The 17,831-nt window shown below is 43.2% G+C and overlaps 1 protein-coding gene across 7 annotated transcripts in view; it reads left to right on the plus strand.

Moving 5' to 3' along the window:
* phactr1 (phosphatase and actin regulator 1) overlaps positions 1-17,831 on the plus strand; it is a 44,741-nt gene that overhangs the window by 6,443 nt on the left and 20,467 nt on the right. For 5 of the 7 annotated variants that reach the window (XR_014699163.1, XR_014699164.1, XR_014699165.1 and 2 more), the window contains exon 1: positions 14,023-14,324. The exons of the other annotated variants lie outside the window; for them this stretch is intronic. Coding sequence is in view for 2 of the 5 variants with exons in the window: in XM_084548325.1 (XP_084404451.1) it covers positions 14,027-14,324 (298 nt within the window). In the remaining 3 variants the exon portion in view is untranslated. Of the gene's footprint in view, positions 1-14,022; positions 14,325-17,831 lie in introns of those variants that run through there. 7 annotated transcript variants of the gene reach the window in all.

The raw sequence follows: 17,831 nt of genomic DNA on the forward strand, positions 1-17,831 counted from the left end.
TGTCTTTAGACATGGTTGTTTAAGAAATGAGAAGCTACTCATTGCATCAGTTGGGGTTAAATAACTTGTTGTCAGCTGGAAGTTTAGTTTTATTGATTACCGTGTGCAGAAACTAGCTGCCTACAACTTGTAAACATACTGGAAAGCAGCGCTGCCACGCCGGCCACTAGAGCGTCTCTGTTGTCTGAAACAACGGCTCCCAGGCTCTGGACACCAAAGAACAACAACAAACTGTGACAGTCCAAATACTGACTCTGCTGTCTCTCTGGTTTGAGGTCGGAAAGCCGACAAATCTTCTCCGTTGATACGGTCTTGCACTGCGTGGTAGTCTGTTTTATTTTGACACCGTTTGCCACGTCTCTGTTTGAAGAATTCTCACTCTTCTGACGTCCAGGCTTTAGGATGTAAACATTGCATCAGCGCCGTCGGTTGCTTTTCTGCAGACGTACACACATTTAAATACTGATTACTGCAGTTTTTGAGTAATCGACTGGCCAGTGCAACCTGCTGGAGATAACATTAATCATTCATAATAAAGAATAACCAGTGGACTGAGCACAGACTAATTTTGGTCGGCTTTAATGGTCTATTAGGATCCCTTGAGTCGCTCGACATCCAAGGCAGCACAGCGCTGCTCAAGCGATGTAAATCCAGGTCGGCCAAGTTCAAGCTCAGCCCTTCTCACAAAGACTAAGACGCAGCCATTACCACGCTCTCATTCAAACAGAGACAGACCTGCAGGAAAGACTGAGACACGGAGGGCTTAAATAAGAGGAGGTGGAGGACATAAAGACTGACACAGTGGGGGGGAAATAAGGAGATGGTGAGAACGCACAAACCACCTCCTCCATATCTGAGTACGACTCTTTTGTCTCTCTTATTTGCTTTGGCTCAGACACATCGACGCTGCCATCTGCATACATTAGCCTGGCCTCGAGCAGCAGAGTGCCAAGCCTACCTGGGCAGAATACAAAAGCACAGAGAGGAAATGTTGGATGCAGAGGAGCGCTCTCCACTTGCCTCGCTGCCTCCCACCAAACTCACAAAACGCTCCACTCTTCCTCTGCTGAATGCACGTGGGTCCGTCCATTCAGCTCAGACAAGCCGGCCTCTGTGCCGACGGGGAGGAATCCCGAGCCGAGGAAGGCGAGAAAGTTGTTTCTCGGAAAAAAGCGTGAAGCTCTCTCTCGGCTGGTGTGAAGTCAGAATGCTGCAGCGCGGAGACGTGTGGCGTTTAAAGAAAACGCCCTGTGGTGCTCGGATGCTGTTGCCACTGATTGGCAGGCTGTGATGCTCAGACTTATATTTTTGTCTGGATCAAAGTGAGAAGTCTAGACTGAATGCAACCAGTACTAGACAGTCTGTAGCCTGAGGCGATACCAGCAGCAGTAACAAATGAGGACATGTTTCCAGTTGAGATCCAACTTCGATGTATTTTGAAGGATGCTCGGACTTTGTGTCTCGACCAGAGTGAAGGCTGACTTAAAATGTTAAAAATCTTGAAAATTATTGACTAAAATTGGGGGAAATGTTGTTTTTTAGTTGTTATCTGATGCGGGTTGAGACGTGATGCTGTCTGCAAAGTTTACACTCAGCCTTTTTACCCATTTTAACTTCTTCAACATGTACTAAAAGAAGATATTGCTGCATTTTCATCCATGTATGTGTGTTCAACCCTATTTTCTTGGCTCAGCCTCAATATATTTTCCTCGAATTCTTAGTTTTTTAAATGGTTACTAGTGATAATGTTGAGTTTCGAGGCTCTTTCGGTGTCTGTGTGTCCTCCCTCATTGGTCTGCTCATTGCAGGTTTACACATGTGACATTTTTCTTCCATTTCTTATGGATGGATTTATCTGAACTCTGGCATATGATCAGTGGCTTGCAAATTTTCCCGTAACCGTACCCCTGTCTTATACTTTTCTCTGAGTTGCTTTGAGTTTTCTCTTTTTGTCTTCCTGGTGTAATTGTAGCCAGGAATATTAATTAACCAGTGTCTGGGCCTTCCAGACACTGGTGTCTTTATACTTCAGCCACTTGAGACACATTCACTGACCTCAGGGGATCTTTAATTTCCCTGAGTGTGAGACTACTAGCACCAAATGACTGAACTTCTACTCAATTAGGTCAGTCGATTTAAATTACCGTGAATAATTATATATTTTTAATTAATTGTTGTTACATGGTCGAAATCCGTTTTCTCTTTGACAGTAAAGAGATTTTCTTGGTAAATTTTTACCATTTAGAAAAGCAAAAAAATTAAATAAAAGGGGACACCTCCAAGGCGGTGTACACTGTATTCTGACAAATCCATACTTAATTGTGTCTTGTTCATGTCTAACTGTGTCATTTCTGGCTCTTAATCCCTTATTATTTTCCTACTGTCTTGTACTCCTCATTGTCCCGCTGCCTGTCTGAGAGCTTCTCTTTGATATCCGTCCCCCCCGTGGTTGTTTTAAGTGTGGCCCCTTGTGGTTCATCCGTGGACACTTTAAGAAAACACACAACCGACAAACCACAAAAGGCAACCAGAGGACCCAAGTCGGCGTTTTTAATCCGCCTCCCCCTCGTTAAGTATGCTGTCTGCATTGGTGACGGCCACCTATCGAAACAGATCCGGGAGACGGAGAGAGGAGGGTGACTCATTTCGGTTGTGCCAAGTCTCACATTCACACATTAGCTGAGACGAACACACAAACAACCGCACACACATGCGCGCGCTGTTCTCCTAGAGGCTCTGCTGTTCTGTCACTTTGCATTAATTCAGCACATAGCGGGTCCAGTCACAGAGAGAGAGAGAGAGAGAGAGAGAGAGAGAGAGAGGGTGGGAGGGTGGAGGAGGGGTGTTGAAGCTTTTGAACAGTGAATGGCAGCGAGAGACGAAGATAAAGAAAGAATATAAGAGAAGACACTGAACTCTGTGCTGCCTTTGAACTTGCAGACTTCCTTTGTCCGTCCTCGTCTCATCAGACGTTATTTAGCACCGTTCCCCGGCCTTTGGTCTGCGCCGACGCCAACGCGTTTCTAGACAGACAGAGAGAAGACGACCAGACCAGATCAGACACGGTAGCTGTTTGTTTTGTTTTTTTTAAATCACAAGAACGCCTTGTAACTCCAGTTTTGGTGTTTCCATATTTAAATGTTGTCTGAAGGATCTGGGTCACAGAGATTCTACCTCACTCAGTCAGTTTCACAAACGATCACTGCAATTAAACGGTCCTCACATGTTCTCGCTTCAAGCAGGGTGATGTCCGGGAGGCTGTACACCGTATAATGCATGTTTTTTGTTAAGGACAAAATAACAAATTATGTTTTTATACCTTTGACTGTATATAAAGATGGATGAACCCTTCTTGACGTCACCCTTAAATTTTGTGAAAAGCAGTTTTGAAGCTTAGTGTGGTTTGAATTGACTCCCAGTTAATTCAAAATGGACCGTAGAAAAAATGGACAAGACGTCTCCACTGCCTCCTGTAGAGCTCCAGGTGTCACGTGACTTTTTTTTGTTGACGCCGCCATATTGGCAGGAAAACTCTGAGGAACAATGAATGGAGCCAGCGCTGATTTAAGGCCGTCAGAGTTTACTGTGCACTTTAAACAGATAGAAATTGACCAGTACACGTCAAAACTCGACAGAGCACTGAAACAGCCGGCGCGGACAATGTTGACCTGCAGTGACCTGCAGTATCCGCATATATAGACCTACCTCTTTAACTTTCATTCGTCCTACTCCGTAGAGTCACTGAAAGCATACATTCAAGAATTTTTCTGAGGAGGTTCATGACAGTAACGTAACTACAATAACAAGTAACTGTTTAATCCCCAGTTTCTTTCTCATTGTGAGTAGTTTTAGTGCTGAATGAGCAACACCCCTTTGTAATCCACGTTATAAACATTAGACTAATTTACCTTTATGAAAAGAAAACTGTTGGACATGGTGTTAAAAACATGCTAAATAAACAAGACATTACACTTGGAAAACGCTGGATTCTGTCCCTGATAGAAAGTGATCGCTACACAAGACAAACCCGTTTCTTGAGGGATCCCACCGCTTCGTTTTCTCCTGCGTGCTTCTTGTTCGTTTTATCGCAGTAATCCACATCTACCGTCTTGCGGGATCTTTGGGAATCCTATAAAACGATTTCCCCTTTGCTTGTCCCCGACTATTCTGGCATCCCGGGACACAACCATTTTTGGATAGCCTGGCTGACGCGACTGCACATCTCAATGAGATGCTGGTCTGGAAACTACGTGTTTATTTTCTCGTATTTGAGGCGTGGTTTTACAAATGCCTAGAGCCATTTATTGGGCGCTACGAATGTCTATCAAATGCGCCTGGTAATTCCCATGCTGCCTTGCGCGCGATTCATAGCCAAAGCCTGTTGGTAGCAGAGCAAACACATCCTTCTTGGCAATGAAGTCTTTCAACGCCAAACGTTGCTCTTTTTTTAAAATAAACTTGCGTTCTAAGCTACTTAAAACACTGTCTAAGGCTGCATCGAACGGTAACGTTAGGTCCGCTGCCATGTTGGATTAACACACTACAAGCTTCGGTGTCGCGCATAGACGTCGTCATCGTCTTGCTGCCCCCCCCCCCCCCGTTCTGTGATTGGTTCCCTATCTCAGGAGAAAATATGGGCGATGGTTTCCAGACTGCTTTTGCAGCGAGAATGAAATCGCGCGCAAAGCAGTATGGGAACACCCAGGCTAATTTTTGGATGCAACTGGTACAAGGACAAGTTAGTTAGTTGCCTGCTGTCGACCGAATAGTAATTCGAAAAGCTTTCCTGCCAATATGGCGGTGTTGTAATTGCTGGTGCAGGGTGACGTCAGCTAGTTTTCCACAAATTTTCAGGTGGACATTAAAGGAACTGCAGTTTTCGGAACCTTTTGGTTGGTTTAGTTTCTCATCTCCAGACTCAAACTAAGAATCTAAAAATAAAAAATGTAGGAAATAAAGAAAGATACGCTTGAGAAGAGTTGTGCAGCTTCAGTTTGACAGAAGTCCTTTTTGCTCTTCACCTCACTATGTGTTTGCAAACATTATATCAACAAAAATACACAAGGAAAAACTAATTTAATAACGAAAGCTAATTTTTCCAAATGTTTCTTCGCGTTTGATGGGATTATAAATGTGGTGGGAGATGACGGTGCCTGTCACAGGAAACGTGGCGTGCCGTTAAGTGTCCCTTTTACGCAACAGTTCTCAAATCACAAGGTCACGCTGTGTGCAGTCTGCTGCTTTACAGAGTTGGATTTTAAAGCGTATTTTACAGGTGCAGGCATTTATTTCTGCTCTAAAGTTGGACATTTTAACATTTTATGTGGAGATTGAGTTGTTAAATTTGGATGAATCCCTTTTATGCAAGATTTCACAAGGCCATGCCGTTTTAAAAGATGGATTTTATTCATTTATTTCACATTCACATCTGATTACGAGTTTAAACCTTTACAGAGTAATATGACATTACCAGTGTCTATCTTAGTCACAGTTGGTATTATATCATATATTGTGATGGAGGATTGTGTCCATATCGTCCACTCTCGGTTTAACTGTCAAACAATATCTAAAAAAGACACGTTTTTTTTTAATATATTTTATTCAGATTTGCCCTCATCATTTATTTAGACATGGGAAACTGTGAACTACAACATCTAAATTTTACATGTTACAGATGTAGAGTTTACAGAAGGCTTTAGGAGATACTAAAAGGTCTTGTAGTTCATTTACAAAGGTTTTGAATTTGTCAGGAGATGTTCCACATGTGTAAATCCATCGTCCAACGGGTTCCTTCCTTTGTGGAGTTTGCATGTTCTCCCTGTGTCTGCGTGGGTTCTCTCCAGGTACTCCAGCTTCCTCCCACCGTCCAAAGACATGCTGGTTAGGTTCATTGGTGATTTTAAATTGGCCGTAGGTGTGAGTGTGAATGGAGACAGAAAATGAATGACTGAAAGAAACCGGTGCGACTGTCTTCTTTTACTTGTTGTTTGTGGTCTTTTTTTTGTGAAGTGTTAGACTTGTGCTGCTTGCAACTGGAGTTTGAAACATCATCAAGTCATAGTAATGAATTTTAGCAAATGCATAAACAAACTTGAATGAACTGATCATGTCCACACATCAGTTTTCTGCTCCTCTGGCCTTCTGGTCTACGTTGCTGTCTTGTTGCATAGTTTTCCGTCATTTATTTTTTTAGCCTTCTTCTCATGGTCGATAGATGTACACAATATTAACAAGAATCATAAAATAATTGAATATTAAGAATGAAATAGCAATGAAATTAAATGAATTTACAACCAAGCAACCATGTGCAAAATGTGCAGTAACACTAGGTCCAGTCCAGTGTCATCTCTCACACACAGATGAGGATTTGTACAGACTGGTGGCTTGAGGCAGGAGAGATTTGTCTGTCTGTTGTATAGTGGAGAGGGTGGTCAGGGTTATCCATGACTGATAACAGTTTGTTCAGAGTCCTCTTCTCCACCACTGCTTCAGAGGTCTCCTGTCTGCAGCCAATGACGGAGCCAGCCTTTCTGATCAGTTTGTTCAGTCTGTTGGTGTCAGTGGCTGCAACGCTGCTCCCCCAGCAGACCACAGCAGACAAAAGGGTGCTGGCCACTAAAGACTAGTAAAAGATCTCCAGGTTCTTGCCGCACACATTGAATGACCTCAGCTTCCTCATGAAATAGAGTTGTTGTAGGAACCTTAATAAAACCATCCACACAGATAGAACTTCTCCCTGTTCTGTATTCCCCTGTCACTATCCTGCTGGTAATTTTGTGAACTCAGCTGGTTTATCCTCTGGAAACCGCCCTCTTAGCTCTGTTCCTCGCCTGAAGAGCAGTGCTGTGAAATTGAAGATAGCTGTGAACTGGGCAACTCTCCCGCTGTGCCGCTTATTATCCACCGAACACTTCCATCCACTCGGCTCGCTTCCGAATAACTCACCCCGGGCGTTCTGTGTGCGCCTCGAGATTTGACAAACGCTCGCAGATATCTCAATCAGAGATGGACAGGAGAAGTGCCGGGAAAGTGGAGGTAGAAGGAGGCAGTGATGAAGATGAAATGGCAGAGGAAGCCTGTTTTAGACTCCAAAAGAGCAGGTCTCCACCTTACGGCCTCAGCGGCAGAGCGGCGCATTAATTTTGCAAACTACATCTCTGTCAGGATCATAGTTTGGAGCCCAAATTAGCAGCAGCACCATCAAAGGCTGGAGGATGATTAATATTTTTCTCTGACGGAGACAGGAGCCCAGATGGGATAAGAGCTTGATGTGTGGGGTAATGCATCGTCATCAGGAAAAGACAGGATTTTTATTTAGTCGTCCAGCATGACGTTAATCAGGAGTAGCTCAATTACCTGATAAGTGAAGGTTTCTTTAGATTTTAGGGACAGATTCACAATGCATCATGGCAGCAGGAACAAATATAGACCTAGTAAAGAAATAGTTTCAGTGAGAATAATGAGACAGAGAAGAGATCCAGAGATGAACTGTGTCGAGTCCTCCCAGAAGAATCTGCACTTTACCTTTTAGTGTCGAAGACTTTGCACAGTTTATTGTAAAAATAGACACGTTAGCATGTGTCCCAGTGTGTCTCTGGCTGTGCTAATGATTCCAGTTATATTTGTTGAGGTTTTTAGATGTGCTTCGAGGCTGCGACACGCCAAGCAGACGTTTGGTCATATAATAATACCATAATATAAATAAAAGAATAAATAGATGTGGAAATATAAAGAGAAATAAATAAATGAATGAATAAAAGTGGAAATATAAAGAGAAATAAGTGAAAGAATAAATGAATAAATAATTGTGGAAATATAAAGAGAAATAAACAAAAGAAAACATATTTTCTTTAGCATTTTCATTTTCGTATTGTGTTTTCACTTTCCGTTTGCATTATCTCCATTTCTCTATAAACCGGTACCAGTTGGATCTCTGTCTGGTTCACCCTGTTGAGGTGGTGGCAGAACAAGTTATTGTCTGTTCAGCTCAGAGAAGCAACATGAAGATCTAGAATTAATGAACTGTACCTACCAAGTGATCAGCGTGACTCAGGAGAAGCCATCCCAGCTTCCCAACTAATACTAACTCTTCTGTTTCTCCTTTTGAATGACAAATATAGACTACTGCCACCTGCTGATATGAAAACTTGTTTAACGTTATAATGTTATGCCTGATCAGGTGTATGTACCCGCTAGCTGTTGGCTGTAGTCTTTGTGGTGAGTTACAGGCGACGTGAGGCAACGTCACAATCAGCCTTTGTCGCTGTTAGTTCTTTCAGGTTGGTTTGGCACCTTAAGACTTTTAACAACGAGTCCAATGTTGTAAATCTGAATGGAATTTAAATTGTCCACTTGACAGAACTCAAAAGCCACAGACCTCATGTGGAGACAGTGTCCTGGTGTCTCTAGCTGGACCTCACTGTAGACCGTTTTCGTGTCCAAATGTGTGAAGGAAGCTTTGCTGAAGTCCAAATGAAAACGTCCTTGCAACCTGACTTGGATTTCTGTTTCTGGAAAGACACAGGTTTGTCTGGAAGGTTTGTCCAGTACGTACCGCATGCAAAGCCCCAGTATGTAAAAATTAATCCTTCTATTAGGACAGGCAGACAAAAACAGTTAATGCTGCATCTACACAAAATGTCAAATAATTGCTTGTTCTCAGATGTGTTTTACTAAATATTTAATATTATGTTAAACTGAACTTCTTTAGATTTTGAGCAAAACTTTTGGTTCATGACCCGACTTCTGCTAGAATTAATTAGTGCAAAACAATAATGTTATAGAAATACAATTTTCCACTGTGGCATTTAATCTAAATGCTGCATTTAAGGTACATTTAAGGGCGATTTAGGTGAACTGGCTCTTCATCTAAATACATTGTGTGTTAGTTAAAGTTGGCAGCGTTTAGCCTGGAGCCATGGTTTAAAAGCAGGTTTGACCCGTGAACAGCGTCACTCAGGCCGTCGGCAACAGTGCTGCTGCTGTCGCTATCGATCATGGCATTTTCATCTGGCAGTTAGTGCAGAGCTGCAGAGACCCAGACAGGACCTCTGGACCCCCCCCCGATCAATAACCAGTGTAAATCGTTTTGTTCCTTTACTTTGTTTTCCATTAAATCACATTCAGACCTAAGAATTAAGTGTACAAATCAATGGCAAACACGAGGGCTGGAAGATTTGGCTTCTTCTGGCTGCGGAGAGTCGGAGAGCAACGGCAGCAAAAACGCGATCGATGTTCAGCCCAAACAAAAAGAAAGGTAGACGCCGAGCGCGCCGAGGAGACACAAAGGCAGAGGCATTAAAAGCACGGGCACAAATCCGAAAGCACAGCAACGCAAACTTCATGACAGTGACGTTTAACAGGACTTTGATTTATTTTTAAAGCCTTCTAACGCTGGAGGAGTCGGGCGACGAGCTTCAGGGTCCGTGTGTTGGAACCTCATTAGAAACTCGGCTCCGTGGAGACGAGAATCTTGAGCTCAGGCAGGTCTAGGTGAGGCCGGTTATCTGGTGATGCTGTCACCGCTGACAGCTATATAATGAGCTGACGAAGAGGAGGAGGAGGAGGAGGAGGAGGAGGGGTGGGGTCCTATTCTGGGCAGTTCATGAGAAATGCATGCTTTTAAACTGCTTCTTAGGTGAGAGTGAATAGTCAGACAGCTGTGGAGACGACAGGATGCCGTCTCTGAACACCTGGACAGCGTGTTTCTGACACTTTGAGACATGAAGTCCATTAGAGTCTGCAGCTTATTGAGCTGTAACCTGCTAAACCCTCTGGGCCCCCGCCGAGGCCCTCGTCTGTGCACGGTGAAGGAGCCTTTTCCGAGGCCCTGGATATCCCACGTCACAGCCGTTTACGTTAAAGAATCTGAATTCAGATGCTGAAGACACGGTGTTAATGAGACGTAGCGCTGTGGTTATGAAGGAAAAAAATAATAATACCGCAGGCAGAAAATATATTGCATCTAATTAGACGGCGTTGTAAGCATTTTTATTTTTGAATGCGGCTGTAGCTGGAATATTATTAAAACAGTGAGCAGCGCAGCGCGTTCATTTATTATTTTATTTTTCCGGATGCGGCTGAACAAACAGCGCATTTAAAACCGTAGTGAGCGCACCTCCACCAGCCATTAATTACTCTAATAGCCATTTATAGCGGGCGGCGTCCCCTCATGAGACAAATTAGGACATACCTCAGTGACTATACAGTAATGCATTGTGGGCCGTTATTTCTAAAGTTAAACACTAGTGGTTTAAAAAGAAGCGGTGTAGTTGTGGTGATAATGATATGTGTATGGAATTTATCTTCCATGTATTTCCGCTTGTGTGCTATAAATGTACGCCGATAAGCCAGAACATTATGACCACGTGCTTGACACCGTTTTGCGTTACAAAACATTTTGTGAACAACCTGAAAATAAGGGCGATTTGGGCTCATTGCTCTCTGCTGCTGTAGCTCTGGGCGATGTGTTCTGTCCTCTGCTCTCACTAAAACCGTGCACAAATTAGGAATAGCAGTTCTTCTATGTAATTTCTCCCCCTCTGCTAATTCATCCCACGTTGGGCCAGATTAGACCTCAGTGTGATTATTATTATGTTTGACATTGCTGCTCTTGGACACGCGCACAGACTGTCTTGGGATGCAGTTTGGTTTTGTTTCAAATCAGCATTAAAAAGGAAAAAAAAAGGCAAAACTGATCCCAAACCCCACCCATGGAGCAGCTGCTGCTCCACCTCAGTATGTCAGTATGTCAGCAGCACCGAGGCACCACGGGGGAATTCAATTACAGCACAGGAGTTCTCAGATGACACTGCAATTGTGGGGTGTATCAGGCATGGACAGGAGCAGTACAAGAATCTGGTGAATGACTTCGTCTCATGGTGAGGAGTGAACCACCTTCTGATCAATACAGCTAAAACCAAGGAGATGGTAGTGGATTTCTGGAGGTCCAGGCCCCACCTGCAGCCTGTAACCATCAACGGGGAGTGTGTAGAGGTGGTTCAGGCCTATAAATACCCGGGTCTACATCTGGCTAACATAGACTCAGTATACAACAAAGGTCAGAGCCGTCTCTTGTTCCTCAGGAGGCTAATGTCGTTTACTATCTGCCGGAAGCTGCTGGACATGTTCTACCAGACAATCGTTGCCAGTGTCCTCTTCTATGCTATGGTGTCCTGGGGAGGCAGCACTAAGAAGAAGGACACCTCACGGCTGGACAAGCTGATACAGAAGGAGGACTCTGTGGTAGGAGCAGAGCTGGAGTCCCTGACATCAGCGGTAGATGAAAGGACTTGAACAAACTCCTGTCAATCATGAACAATGTCCACCACCCTCTACAGGACACCATAGTCTCGTTCAGTGACAGGCTACTGTCTCTGTCCTGCTCCGTGGACAGGTTGAGGAGGACGGTTGTCCCTCAGGACTCAGGAAGGTGTTACATGTCAAATTAACATCCACATGAATGGCAAGACTCAAGGTCTCCCAGCAGACCACTGCCTCTTCTAGCTTAGCTTCTTCCCAGAGTGCATCCTGGTGACTTAGCCTCTTAATTCCCCAGATGTCAAGGCTACTGAGCATCTGTGGGACGCACTGGACAAACAATCCATGGAGGTCCCACATCACAACCTGCAGGACTTATTATCATGCTGCTAACGTCTCGTTGCCAGGATGCCACAGGATACCTTCAGAGGTCGAGTGGACCTGTTTTGGCAGGTGGTCATAATGTTTTGCAATTGCTCTCGCTCTATTTATGCAGAAGCCATCGCTTTGCCTTCCAGTCACATTAGACATACCATAAGTCTTAGACTGTGTGTAATAGAGTAAGACTATAGATTTATTGATCAGCCTTGAGCTACCGTCGCTCTGACTCCTTCTTACTAGAGACAGTCAGTGAATCAGGTGAATCATCACAATCAGACTCTGCTGAGAAACCTGTGAGACACTTCAGATGGAGAGACACCCATTTAGGCCCCGTTCCCTTCACTCAAGTGCTGCTGAAGTCCTGCTGTAGAGGATCTTTAAGTCAGTGTTCTCGTCAAGGCCCAGCACTATCTCAGGAGAAAGGCTCGTTCACGCCTTTCATCTCACAGCCGTGTATTTTAAATGTGAAAAGCCTCCGTGAGTCATCGTTGGCAGCCTCTGATCTCAGCGTCGGGTAGAATACAAGAGCACACAGTGCACATGAGAAAATGGCCTTGAAGGATTGACACTGGATAAATATGCATCCAGGCGCGCTATCATTCCTGTGAACCTTGTGTTGTAACATGAAGGAGACGATCAGACACCGACTCCTCCTCAACAGTCTGCACCCTGCAGCTCAGTCTGTCACTGTTGAGAGACAAATTCATTTTAGCTTTATTTGTTGTGAATGAGCTCCACCTGCTGGCGTGGACTTATAACTGCAGGCTGTGACCCATTCTTGGCCTCTTGCAGAGTACTATCTGTCTGAGGCATGTTGACTCAGTTCTTCTGGCTTGTTGTTGTTTTTAAATGTACAAGGCTTTATTGTTTAAATCACTGAGCTGTTATCTGTGTCGTTTTATGTGGACCGTGATTATAGGAAATTCAAAACGCAGCTGCCAGATTGCTCACAGCCTGGACATCGGAACATGGCACCTCCTGCTTTGGCTCCTCTCCCCTGACTTCCAGTAAACTATTTTAAGATCCTATTGATTACTTTGAAGGCTCACACAGAGCTTACACCTGGTTATTATATCGCTGAGCTTTTAGCTCCAGATGAGTCTGAGCACATTTAAGGTCACGTCCACAAATTCATATTTTATGTAAAAATAATAAATTAATTAAAAAAAGTTAAATTAAAAAATAACCTATATATAATTTTTTATTGATTTTTTAAAATTTATTATTATTATTATTATTATTATTATTATGTATTATTTATTTAATTTTAATTTGTTTAATTGTGTTGTAAATACGAAAATATGCCTCACAATAAAATAAAACAGAATCTAAAAAATAAATTACATATAAATAATAAATACATAAAAATAAACGCACAAAAAGGACAGTTGATGAGTGTTAATTAAGACAGATTAGCGCTAAATTAATTTAAATTATTTTTATTTTCCAAGTTTATTTTGTTTAAATTAAATCTCCTGCTTTCCAAATCTCGCGGTACTTCGACCTCATTGGCTAACTCCGTGCATTGTGGTCAGTGATTGGCTGAACGTGTCACGGGTCAGAGCTGCGTGAAGCTACTGCCGGAAAGGGAGACCGTAGCCGGAAGTGACTTGTACCTTCAAAATAAAGTTAAAACAACTGCCAGTTTGTACATCGAGAAAGAGAAATTCAGAGAAGAGTTCACTTTGTTCTTAGAATCTGTGTTTTCTAGCAAATAATGTGGAGTACATTATTTTATCCGTCTAAAAGTGCAAATCAGAACCTGAACGTGTGATTAATTTGGATGTGTAAGAAGCTGCTGCATCGGATGTAGTTCATTTAAATTTCTAATAACTTTTAAAAGAAGATGGCCTGCTTAGTGGACTCTTTTTTTTTTTCTTAAAAGGTGTAACACATTGTTTTCCACAAGACACAAAAATATAGACCACCTTGCTCACTTGCAAAAAAAAAAAAAAAAGTTATTAATTCAGTAATCTAAGAAAGTAGAAGACATGACTTATTCATTTTGTTTTGTTTACCTTTTATTTGCTCTTTATATTCTTATTTTTGGCACATGCAAAGGCTCTTTTTTATCGTATTTTCAAACCACATAACTAAATTCTTGCAGTTCTGGTATACTCAGTTTAAATCTATTGTATTAATGAATAAGCAGACATGAAGAGGTGTGTAGTTTACAACATAGTTCTGGTTAAATACACTGAAAGGACACGTTCCTATTTGGTAAAATAGCAGCAGAGCTCAAACGCTTTTATTTTGTAATGAGTGGCCGGAAGTGTGTTTCCAATATGGCGGACTTGTCAGTAGTGGACAGAGCTGCAGACCGTTTGAAATCTCCTCTCCTGGAGCAAAGGGGCGAGAGGGTCCAGCCCTGCAGCCAAGCGCAAACATGGCGGTCCGTGGAGGCGACGTGATGCGTTCATGGTCCGGATCCAGCGCGGAGGGTCCGTCTTCTTCGGCGGCTGCCGCCTGCGAGGAGGAGAAGCCGAGGAAGAGGAGGAGAGGCTTCTGCCTGGTCAGGATGAAGTCCCGCAGCGGCTCCGGCAATAAGCAGCCCCAGCAGCCCAGGCAACAGCAGCACCTTCCCGCCGCGGACAACAACAACACGCCGTTCATGATCCACTGCCAGATCGGGAAGGAGATCAAACACATCTGCAGCAACTGCCGGGGAGCCGAGCAGCTGGACGGTGAGAGGAGTTCAGGTGGCATCGGTCTGACCGCTCCCTGCCTGCCGGGAAAATCCAGAATGAACCCAGAACGAAAAGCATTTATTTATAGTGACCTTTAATGCACCTTTAAATCCTAAATCATATTTTTATTATATGTTTTTCTGCAGCCTCAGATTTACTGTAGCACAAGATCTGATCTGCAGATTCTCTGTGAAGGAGCTCATTCAAACTGTGCACTCACTGGCCAAAACATTAGGTACACTGGTGGAAAAAAAAAAAATGCATTTTAATCTCATAGTCCTGGATTAAATCCTCCTTTGTGACTGTTTCTGTTGAAACACCATCAGTAAGGTGGCAATTCAGCTGGCGGATCATAATGGATGATGATGTTTGTGGTGCTGTTTCTGTTATTTAACCTTGCCCACTGACTAAAAAGGGGTTGACAAAATAATAGGAACACGCATCAGTTCAATACTACCACAAACCGCAGCCTCCAACGGTTGAATCAGCAACTACTCCAGCGAGAGTAAGCTTCAGAGCAGGTCTGTTATATTAGCACGCATTCATTTTCTGTACTGTCCCTAATGAATTGGCAAGTGATTTTTTTATTTCTCAGCTGCAGATTCAGCTCCAGAAAACAGCCTTTAAACCTCAATGTTTAGAGCCTTAGTGTTATTGTACTCTGGATGCTGCCATGAGCAGCTTAGATTAGTGTGACAGCCATTATATTAGTGTTAGATTAACTAAATTAAATGAAATATCAACGAGGTCTGGCATAAATGATTATTGATCATTCTTTTTATCTATTGAATCTAGTACTTTTCAAAGCCTATAAAACCTGCAGTGTCTCTTAATGTCTCGTAAAGAATCAGGAGAGCAATAAAGGCTTAAACTGAGCCAGCGAATCAATTTATGGAGCCGTTGTTACAGCAGTGACATCGCACTTAAATAATACAGATCAATAGCTCATCATAGAGTTCGTTCAGTTAATCATCTTGTGGTTTTAATTTAAAAGTGTTTCCCCCTGTATCTCCAGCCTGTCAACGATTTTCCAAAATAATTTAAAACCAGTTGATTTAAACGTCTTAATCTGCTTCACCTAACGGTTCATTTATCTTCTGATTAATTACTTCAGAGAATAGTCTCATCCTAAAACTTAAACTCCTCAATTATCAGTTGTTAATGTTTGGTCAACAGGTGAATTAAAAGGTTGACTCATAGTTTTATCACTAAGCTTCATTGTCACAAGACTTTGACATTTGAATTTATTTGATAAATTGGAAACAATTTGGCTGATGCTTAAAAATCCATGGCCGAGTCAACACGGAGCATATTGTTGAGCTCTTAAAAACATGAACCGGCTGCTGTCGTCTCTCTGGCTTTTGCTGAGCTGTTTCCCAGCTTGTTGCCGAGTGAGTCAGTGTTTGGAGATAACAGACCCGGGGTCAGTCGGGAAGAATGTCGCCCTGCAGTGTGAGTCTGAGCCTCTGACTCACTTAACTGCGTCTTCACCCCAAGACAAAAGACGAGCAGAGGCGTGAGCTCAACAGGACCGGGATCTGTAAAATGAAAAGATCTCGGAAAGGAAAACGTCTCATCGGTCGGATCTGATCTTGGCCAGATGATCGTTGGCGCTGGAGGAGCTCCTCGTCTGTTTGCTTCTCTGACGTTCACACCAGGGTGCTGCTCAGACCAACCACAGCTCTGTCTGCTGAGTGGTCGGGGAGGGGAGGGCTGGATGCTGTTGTTGTTGTTGTTGAAGGGCTGAGCTGTTGCAGATTTGAACTGACATCTCTCTTGTAGCGAGGCCACCTCAAGGCTGACATCTCCTCCTTTCTGCAGCCGCTTGCTGGTTCCCAGTCGGTTTGTTTTTAAATCTTCCAGGGGTTTATTTTTGGCTGCGCTCCCCCGTAGAAGTTGCCGCTTCTGTGAGGTGTAACATTAAAAGCAGAATTTGGTCAGAACCTTCCGATCAGATGTGCAGACACCGAGTTGAATCTTGACCGAAAGTTAAAGCATTAGTCAAGGAGTGAGTCATTTGTTTTTTTCCGGTGCAGATCTGGAGCCAGTAATGCCGCCATGCTGCTTCTAATAAAGCACTTGGCTTTTTTCCTCAGAATCATGGAGGTCAGTAGGGCTTTTATGGCTTCCAAAAATAGATTTTTCTCATCCTACAAATTTGATCAAATGTTCTTTACACCCATGAGCCATAACATTATGCCTGGTAGTTTATACACAGATGTGCAGCCGTGGCCCAATAGGTAGAGCGTGTTGTCCACGAGCTGTAGGGTAGGAGGCTCAATCTCTGGAACGTGCCACATCCTGCAGCGTCCTTGAGCGAAACACCGAGCCCTCGGTTGCTCACCACTGGTGTGTGAGTGAATGTGTACATGTGTCTTCGTGACTGTAAAGTGCTTTGAGTAGAAAAGCGCAATGTAAATACAAGGCCATGTACCATATCTGTAAATATGTATCTTCATATATTCTTTTTAATCTGTGTATAGTTGCTTTTGTAAGTCAGTGTGACAGCATTTCTAATTCCTATTTTAGTCTGTCTAAAAATGCTATGCTCACTGCTGGTGTATAGCTCGAGGTGAATCATGGCCCCTGTCAGTTGGTGGGGTGTATTAGAGAGCAAGTGGACGTTTTGTCCTCAGAGGTGACGTTAGAAGCAGGAAAAGTGGATAAATGGATGAGTGGAAGGATTTGAGCAACTCTGAGAAGGACCAAGCTGCGGTATGATGGCTAGACGACTGGGTCAGAGTATCTTCAAGACTGCAGCTCTTGTGGGGTGTTGCTGATCTGCAGTGGTCAGAACCATAGACAGTATAAAGAACTGCTCCTCAAAGGTGAAGCCAAAACAAGTGGAGCTCCCCCTGGTGGCTGGCTGCAGTATAGGTGATAAGCTCCACCCCCTCCATTTTAGCGGATGGGACTTCGGCCAAACTAAAACAATAAAATACACGTCAATTTTTTTAATTTATTTTTTTTTGGTTTCTGTCATTTTAGGTAGTTAATATAATGTTGATGCATGTTCAATTGTCAATATTTTTATATAAGTTTCGTTTTAGTTAGTTATTTGACGCAGAAACAGGATGTGACATAAAGGCGACTACCAGTTGCCATGCCAACCGCTCTGTAAAACGTCCAGCGGGACCGTGAGAGTTGTATAATCCAACATTTACTTGGAACTGGTGGAGGTAGAGCAGAGCATAGTATTAATTAATACTATGCTCTACTCTACCTCCACCAATTTAATTATTATTTCGTTTATAATTATTAAACGAAAACGGGAGTGAGTCTGGAGGAAGTGTGGGCGGGGCATCTCTCGGGCTGTACTGCGCAGACTCTGGCTCCTAACTGGCAAGATGGCGCTGCCCGTATCCCCGGGAAAATAATGTCAGTTTGGCCAGTGCAGGGAAGTGGGGACGCGTTGTCCATATTCATGTGCAGACTAAGGTCAGAACCTATTCAATCTAATAAAAATCGACGGTACAGACACTTTTTAAAACCCAGTGTTTTTAC

This window comes from Chelon labrosus, assembly GCF_963514085.1.
Source record: "Chelon labrosus genome assembly, chromosome: 7".
In the NCBI taxonomy this organism is placed as follows: Eukaryota; Metazoa; Chordata; class Actinopteri; order Mugiliformes; family Mugilidae; genus Chelon; species Chelon labrosus.